The sequence below is a fragment of the Chamaea fasciata genome, unplaced genomic scaffold, assembly GCF_029207755.1.
Source record: "Chamaea fasciata isolate MVZ Bird 193981 ecotype frontalis unplaced genomic scaffold, bChaFas1.0.hap1 SCAF_8, whole genome shotgun sequence".
NCBI lineage: Eukaryota > Metazoa > Chordata > Aves > Passeriformes > Sylviidae > Chamaea > Chamaea fasciata.
The window spans coordinates 22,132,781-22,142,024 of NW_027094093.1; the positions used below are offsets into that span (position 1 = coordinate 22,132,781).

The window sequence follows — 9,244 nt, forward strand, 5'->3', positions numbered from 1 at the left end:
CTCTCTCATAATTCTAGAATGCAACTTTTAAACATATCGGTCTTTTGTGAAGATTTGAGAATTTTCTGTAACTGTTAACTATATATAAAGGAAAACTGCTATTTTCACTTAGTCATTATTTGGGCTAAAAGACTGATTCTTCAGTTGTTCTGGTGAACCTAGTTATACATTTATTAATTTAGTACTCAGTCTGATTCTTCAAGCCCTGGAATAGCAGAGTTGGTTACAAAGCTGTAGCTGCTGATGGGCTTTTCTGGAGTTACTAATTAATATGGAATACCTGAAAAGACACTTAGATGAGTAAAACACCATATTTTATAAAGTATTAACTTGCTTATGGTGTGTAAATTTATTTTGTCGTTTTGGTGTCAAATCATTTGCTTTGTCACAAATTAAGCATCTATTATAATAGTCTCCAAATATATATTCTGGGATAAAAAACAGAATCACAGAAAAAAACTGTGATTTCCCTGGGAAAATCCATGGCATTGAAAATTTGTGATTTTAATGAATGACTTACTGTGAAAAATAACCATCTTTTTTTTTTTTTACAACATCCATGTTTCTACAGAACTTTAAAAAGCAGTGAAATGCTCCTGAAATTCACTGCTTACAAGGCTACTGGATATACAAAATCCATTGCACTTAAACTTATAGTTTGAAACTTTACCCCTCAATTTTTCATAGTATGCTCCATTCAGTTTGCTGAAAGATTTGCAGCTTTTCCTTGGACACTGAAAATTGTCCCATGTGTGCCTCCTAAAACCAAATTACATGCTTCTGTGACACCCTGTATCTCTTTCTTTCTGTTAGTTTAAGTTCCTGAGAAGCAGAACAGGTTTCTGCGTAGCCAAGATGAAATCTCTTTCCTCTTCCTTCTGCCCACTACATAAAATCAGTTATAGGTCATCTCATGAAATTCAAACACTCTCTTCAGCTCCAGGTAACCTTCTATCACCTGCTAACCAAAGATCAGATAATGCAATAATGACTTTTGTCTGATCAAAACAAAACAAAAAACAAAAAAGAGGGAGAGAGAGAGAGAGAGAGAAAAGAATCTCCCCTTACACTTGGAATCATGTAGTGAGAGCTCCCCTTCCTGGCTAAATCTACTTGAAATACTAAATCTGAGTGGGAACTACTTTCTTTTTTTTTTTTTTCCTTTTTTTTCTTTTTTTTTTCATTTATTTAGAGAAACTCTGCTCAACGACATGTTTGAAAAGGATTAGCTATTAGCATTTAGACAAAGCTCTTACATGTCATCCACACTGTGGGGTTTTTTTTCTCTTCTCTTTGTAACATGGCTCTAGCTGCTATGGTTGCTTAGAAAAATTTCACAAGTGTGAAATGAATGTAACCTATGCTGAGTTAACAGTGTGCAGTGCCAAGAGAAGTGTTAGGAGAAGCTCTGAGCAAACCATTCAGGGACTGATGTGGGATTCAAATCCAACTGCAGATGCTTTATAAGCAGTCAAGGATTTTGCCCCGCTGTATGCTGAAGCAGCAACCTGGGTGCAATAACAACTTTAATATGTTCTACAACTTCATGTAGTTAAATAATTACAAATACAACTCTAACAGGAGTAGTATTGAGCAGATATTAAAATTGAAACAGCCTTTTTTACCATATCAAAGAAGAATGAGTGATTCTGACCAATTTTGACTGCATGATAGATTAACTCAAAGCAAACACAGGCTGTGGAGTGCAGGGTGAGCTGTAGAAAAAGCACTGTTCAACCTAAGTATGTCACCTGTAGGTTCTGCTAAGGTCACAGCGAGATCTTCATTCTATACTTGAAAAGTGCAACAAGTATATCCCCATGATAATTGATGTGTAACCTTTCAACAGCTTGGTGAACAGGAGAAATGGCATAGAGCCAAGTACCTAAACTAATTAATAAGTCCACAGAGGGGTGAATTAAGTAAACTGAGAGAGAAAAGAGAAATAGCCCAAACCAGACGTCCAAGCGAAAGGGAAGAGTGTCCCTGAGATCAGTTGGGTAGTCATGTGCAGTGTTTGGTCACAGAGATCCAAGAACTGGGAGGGTCAAGAGGGATAAAATTTGGGCGCAGCAGGTATAGGGTGAGACCTGGAATAATCACCATCTTTTTTTTTTTTTTTACAAGGGGCTGGAGGTAAAGAAATAAATTTAAATTACTCATATAATGAGTGTTTTTAGATACTGCATGTTTACCATGAAACTGCCTTTAATATCAAAGTGATCTCTGGCTGACCCAGCAACACTGAATATTTCATTCTTTTAGGAGTCCTGAATCATTTAAAAAAAATGAACAGGCACCTTTCACCCCACAATACCGTAAGAGTTTCAGAGATGTGCTTTTCACAGTGGTCAACAGATTGGGTGGGAGAGTAGTGATGCTAAAAGCTACATCAATGAAAATCAATTTCCTTTATGAGAATAATAAGCAGTATCCTTTAGCAAGCAGTATGAGCTGCATTGAATGGCCCTTGTCTCAGAGAAAACATATTTCACTTCACCAACCTAAGACAAGTAATGTTACAGTTATGGGTAAGAAAGGCAGCTCCCTGAGGCCTGGAACCTTTCTCTAGAGGGGACATTCCAATGCACTCTACCACATGCCCAGCACAGCAAATCCTTCTTTTACACCAAAGAGCTAAGCCATGAATACACTCCAATAGCACATTCAAGGGCAAGAGAAAGCATCTTATTCAGGCCTCTGAAATGCGCTATCAAAGACATTCAAGTACATCATTTAATGCCTATAGGTTAGAACAAAAATTTCTATTTTAATGAATAAAAAATGGCTAAAAGAACATTTTGAGAAAATTTGGGCTCCATTTGTAAAATAATAGAAATAAAACTAAAGAAAAGCCATTCGGTGGCAGAACTCTGATGATGCTGACTAGAAAAAGCTTCTTGTTTATCTACAGCTTCAAAATGTTAGCCCATATGTGACCACTTTTATCTTTCCCTAAGGAGTAGTAAGAAACAAAGAGAGATGTTCGGTCAGTGTGCCAACGTACCAATTTGACTTTCACGGTTTTGATAAACTGAGTAAGTGGGATTCTTGGGAGGTGCCAACTCCTCTCTAACTATATGTATATAGATCTATACTTTTATATGTTTTGTTTTTCATCAGATATCAACAGAAGAAACTGGGAACAGGAGAACATCCAGGAGTACCAGGACTCCACAGTTCAACCAGCATTATCCCATGTTACATGGGGAATCTGTGAAACTGAAAGTGATTTTATATATGGAGAAGTGGAGAATCGATTAGATTTACTTCAAGAACAACTCAACAGGTAAAAATAAAGAGGAAAAAATCCTGTGTGTGAAAGAGTACATAATCCAACTGATGTGGATGATTCTACAGGAGGAATGAGTTTGTGCAGAAAGTTTCCAAAAGCATTCAGATCTTCAGAAGCTAAAATGTACAAAAATATGCCTAATGGAAATGTCACTTTTTTGTCTATATGTATTCTGAGTAGCCTATATATCACCTAAATTAGACTTTCCAGATTCTTGGAAAAACCAATCCTGGGAAATTTGGGTACACAATTTTTAATATGTTGCCAGAATATTCAGATCTTTTACTTCTAGATATGCACATTAGCTACTCTGAATAACTTTTCAGTAGAGCCTTTTTCTTCAGCTAGCTGTTTTAGACCATCTTTTTAACAAGAAGTTGTACTGAGGCACCTCAAATTGTTAAATTTAAATCTCACCTCATAAAGAGTGCTTTTCCCAGATCATAGAACCATCAAACAGTTTGGGTTAGAAGGGACATTAAAGATCATCTAGTTCCAGCTCCCTGCCTTGGGCAGGGACACAAAATGGCAATTTTCAGTATCTTCAAAATCTTAAGTACTTTTTCTTGCCTGGAGACTCCAAGTGCACCAGCTGCCTGCTTTCTAAAATGTATTGCAGATGAATTCCCCTTTTGATGCATTAACTTTTTTGCACCTCTATAATGAGTAAGACATGGGAGTATGCAAAGGCACAATACTTATACCTATTACAGCAGAAAAATGCTTTCTTTATCAGTCTAATATCACCTTTGCTTAATACTGATATATTACTCTTTACTGGTAGCTAAGCAGCATGCATAGCTTAAAGCATCTTAAGAATATGGTTACACTATTTTGATCCATCCTGCACTGTAATTTACCATGTAACTTCACTTAATTTTAAATTGCCCTATGCTCAGGACTATGGCTTTTTTTCGTTATTTTCACTCTGTAATTCTATTACTTTCAATATTTTTCCATGACAAATACTATGACATGCACTCAGTCCTAATTATACTTTAGTAGCTATTCAGTCGCATTCTGTGCTGTGTATTTTAGCAATCAGTTTAAAGCCAGGTTAACTGAATTGATTCCTTCATCCACCAGAAGCAAATCAAACAGTATTTTTAATTTCTAAATATTACATAATGCATTAAAAAGACATTTTTAACACTTAACCTTAAACTGCTGTAATTTCTAATTACAGTAAAGTCAAGTAATCTATGTAACTGTAAATGTCACGTAACAAAATGCCTGCAGGATTCCCATCAGCAGTATGTAGTCTTTTGGTAACATTTCCTTCCTTGAAACCTTAAGCTCTTGAAACTGAAGTTATACCTCTAAGTTACTTATAGTTTGATCATGCAAGTATTTTCTTCTGTGTGAGAATATAATTGTTACTGATAAACTAAGAATTAAATTGTTATGTATTTTATTAAATCACTTTATTCTTTAACTCTTCTCATGTTTTTAAAGCTTTTCATGCTTTTGGAATTTGGGGCCTTTCTGGGTTTTCTATTAATATAACAGATAATATCCTTTCCTGGCTTTGTCAGATCTGACCTGATAGCTTAGAAAGCATGGTCACTTCTCCCTGAATTTTTCCAGAAGTTAGAGGCTTGGCATAATACTCAATTATTAAATAGACATAGAGGGCTGGAAAGCCACTGTGCAAGTAATATGTCCCTAGAGTTGCCTCTGTTTCTCTTCTTTAAGCGATTGGAATTTCATGAAGACTATAGGCGAAGCATTTAAAGTTCTCCTGTTTGTTTGGGTAACATGGATCTGTTTTAAATTTTGGTGAATGGAAAATGAACCTTTAAATGTAATGATGATGAATAAACACTACCAGAGACACTTTTTCATTTGAAGTACAAGGAAACTTTCAAGTATTAACAAAGTAAGAGGGGAGCAATTTAAGAGTTAATTAAAAGTCAAAAATAATCTTGAATGCACATCCTCTAATGCTACCTTTTATTTACTGAGGTGTTAGGGCCCAGGTATAGCAGATGGAAGTTCTCTGGATGGTGGCACGCTGCTGTTCCTACACCATTTCCCGCTGTGGCATCAGCACCATACTCATATGAGAACAGCACATTTGCAAGTAGCAAAGAACCCAAGGAACCAAGAGGGCAAGTAGGGCACATCTGACTCTAACAGAAGTCTGTGTCTGGGCCTTTTTCTCTGAGAGCTGAGGCCACAAAACCAGTTTCTCCTAATAAAGGAAGAAACAGCATCCCACTTCAGTCATACCTTTTGGATTAATTTCACAGATGCTTTTATAAGTAAATGATACAGGCAATGGACAACTCCAACAGGGTAAAAAATAACATCAGTGCAGGACATGGTAAAACCAAAAATCTGACAGTATGGGATCAATTCTGCTGCTGCAGAGAGCCCAAGTAGTAACATTCACAACATTAAAGGCTGCTGACAAAGATTTGTTTACTCTGTCAGAAGCTCAGTTGCTGTACAGAAGGCTGTATTATCTTCATTACCATATGTCAGCGTGTGCTGTAGCCTTCCAGCAGCTGGGAAGGTACAGTAGGCCTTTTTCTGAGTTTGTCACAAATTTTGGCATGACCATTTAAAAATCATTTCAGTGCTATGGAATTTTAAGTATGAACAACATAATCAGTTCAAATGCTTCAGAAGTCATATACAAATTTATGAAAAGGCAAAAAAAATTTAAAGGTACAAAATTTGAACTTCAGAAGTGCTGACACTAATTCTGAGGCTGCATAAGTTTGAATAAATTCTCAGAGTAATGAGAATTGGGTAGTTGGATTTTTAATGGTTTTGGAAGCATCTTTCTTTTTCTAACTGGAAAAACACAAATGCAGTTTCTGCTTAGTTCAGTGCATTGTATCAGCATGTCAGAATTCATTGTCAGATGCATCAAAATAATGTCCCATGCCCAGCCATCACCAATCAATTTAGTTACAACGAAGAGAATACATTTATTCCAGTTATTTTCAACCAGATACCCAGTCCCCTGCATTGCTTCTTGTTGCAAACCTAAGGCACAGTGATGAACTCATTCTTAGTGTAGCAAAAACCAGAGAGAAGTTCACAGATGTGTTCTGCAAAGGAGAGAGACAGAAGCTTTGGAAGGGCTCCGTACTCCCTCTACTGTTCTCTCCTGTTTAAGACATGGTCCTGCCACAGCAAGCAATGGTTTTACCGGTGAACTGCATGTCCCTCTTGAACGCCTCTGTAATCTGTGTGTGAAATACACCTGTTTCTGGCCATGAGCTAACTGATTTCGTGCTCCTTCTCTAGGCTTGAATCCCAAATGACTGCTGATATCCAAACCATCCTGCAGCTTCTGCAAAGGCAGTCAGCACTCATTCCACCTGCCTATAGCATGGTGACAGCAAGTGCAGAGTATCAAGAGCCAGCAGTCCGGGTTACACACAAGCTTCAGCCTGCAGCATCAATTAAAACAGATAGAAGTTTCAGTCCTTCATCTCAGGTAAGTACACGTCCAATAAGATCAAAAGAGGTTTCCTAGTCTTTTTGTCGTATGAGGGAGAAATGCATACCAATCTAGGTGCTGGTTCACTAGTTTAAGGAATATGAAATTATTATTTCGACCTAGCATTTCCACAGAGGGCTTTGACACCACAGTTTCAGAGGCCACAATTCTATGTGGGTTGTAGAGATTCATACAATGATCTTATAATCAGACAGATTTACTTTGTCTTTTTTTTTTCCACAAAAGTTAACAGAAAAGGAATCCAAGTGGTTAGAATGCTCAGAATTATGTAATTCTGGAGTCATGCTCTAAAACAGAACTTCATATTCAAGAATGTTGAGATCCATACTCTTAGACTCCAACTGGAGAGTAATCAGTCCTTTAGAAAGGGATGCTTATATGTGTATCTTGATGTCATATTAGCAAGTCTGAGGGGAGGAAAGGATAACCAGACTTCAACAATTAATCAGCAGAATTGCATTCAATTACATTAAATCAAATGCAGTGCCATGCAAAAAATATTTCAGTACACTGTTTAATTTTCAAAAATGGTTTTCCATGAACCATCTGAATGTGCTAATTTTGAACAGAACAAGGGCCTGGAAGGGATGGTAATTAATACCATCTTGTTTCTTCTCTTCCCTTACAGTGTCCTGAAATTTCAGATGTTGAAAAATCGAAACTTAAATCCAAAGAATCCTTCTCAAGTGGAGTGCATCTGAACACAGCCTCAGAAGACAACCTGGCTTCTTTTTTAGACCAAGAACGTGACCAGTCTGTAGAGTGTCCCCCACAGCCTTGTAAAACTTGTCTCCCGCCAATTAGGCACCCTTCCTTGCCAGAATCTTCACTAAGCACTGTAGGAATCTTGAGTCTTCATAGGCATGTTTCTGATCCTGGTCTTCCTGGGAAATAGTACTTTTATACTATTACTTCACATAAAAATGTAAGTGCTTTTAATGGCTGATTCTCTTTTTTTTTTTTCTTTTGTTTTTTTTTAATTTTATTTAAATCCTCTATACTTGACTCAGGGGCTACAAGGAATATACCATTATATGCAAAAGTACTGTATATTTTCCTAAATCTGAAGCTTGTATGGTAAAGTTGAGCAGTTCTGATGTAAATATATATATATACACACACTAACTGTATGTTCCAAATGTAAAACTGCCAGCATTCTCAAGGCACCTTATATTTTTATTTTTTTTTAATAACATGCATGTTCTGAAATTACAGTTTACGTTGCATGGAGATTACAACTTACTGCTGTCATGGAAATAGTATTTTATTGTGGATATGTCTTCAGAGCAATAGGAGACAAATAACAATAATTCACATAGAAAAACTCCTACCTGACTAAGCTAAAATTCAAGAAAAATGCTCTTCTAGCTCACTTTTGAAAATTGATTTATCTTTCTTGTAGTGAGCTTTTTCTAATAAATCACAATGAGTCCGAATCTAAAGAAAGAAAAAGGTAACCAAGTCTTCTGGGCTTGAAACAATTAGCACAGAGAAAACAGCCTCCTTCCAAACTAGTTGAAGTAGGGCAGTATTTTACCAGAGAGGAAAACTGCCATATGGTGGGAAGTATCACCATAGGTCACATCCACAAAACTGCATTAAATTGAATCATTTTTTTCCACCACATACTGGTTTTTGGGTTTTGTATTGTTATTTTTTTTTAATTGCATCATAGAATTCAGCTGTGATGAGCAGACAGGTACTCTTCATCTGTCACACAAACATAATCAAATGCAATAAACCTAATTTCTATGTAATACAGAAGACTGTGTTCTTTTCGTTCAATACAAATTATTAAAAATCTGTTTTAATTTGAAAATATTTTACACATTTTTGATTTATAATTATTAGGGTGGCTGTTTGCAGTTACCTCGTTGTACTGACCAGCCCCTCTATAATGCTCATAACACACACACCTCACACGCGCTCCTGGACGTGTGCATGTGTGTATTTTGTAGATGTACATAGGTGTGTATGTATGTGTATGTGTATATATATTTATATACACACATACACACAAGTGTGTGTATATACCTACACTTACATGTAGGAGTATAGATATAGAGCTATATATATATATATGTATATATGTAAAATCACTTTCAGGAACAATTGTAAACTTTCTTATTACAAAATGAGTAAGCTTAGCTTGTGTCCAAAGCTGACTACATTAGAATAAAATGATCTAAGGTCTGTAGGCTTTAAATACAGTATGTACTGTATGTGCATAATGCTTTGTGAATACTTAGATTTAATTTTATTAAAATACTATTCTGCTTCAAATGTTGTGTTTATTTTAGAAGGAAATTACCTTTTTATTACTGCTTCCAAATATTTTTAAATGTTCATATGATTTTCTGATCTTCTAGCTTTAATGTGAAGTTCCTCTGGGATGAGAACTGGTTACAGAAAAGCACATAATGAAGTTAGAGTGGGAGCACTTAAATTTTACCTAAAACCAAGCTAAACCC

General features: G+C 36.1%; 1 protein-coding gene across 2 annotated transcripts in view; it reads left to right on the forward strand.

Annotated features, from left to right (window-relative positions):
* Positions 1-9,044, forward strand: part of KCNH7 (potassium voltage-gated channel subfamily H member 7) — a 211,235-nt gene extending 202,191 nt beyond the window's left edge. For both annotated transcript variants that reach the window (XM_066190046.1, XM_066190047.1), the window contains 3 exons: positions 3,124-3,289; positions 6,557-6,749; positions 7,402-9,044. In XM_066190046.1, coding sequence (XP_066046143.1) covers positions 3,124-3,289; positions 6,557-6,749; positions 7,402-7,668 — 626 coding nt within the window. In that variant the 3' untranslated portion in view covers positions 7,669-9,044. The remainder of the gene's footprint in view (positions 1-3,123; positions 3,290-6,556; positions 6,750-7,401) is intronic.
* Positions 9,045-9,244: the final 200 nt, after the last annotated feature.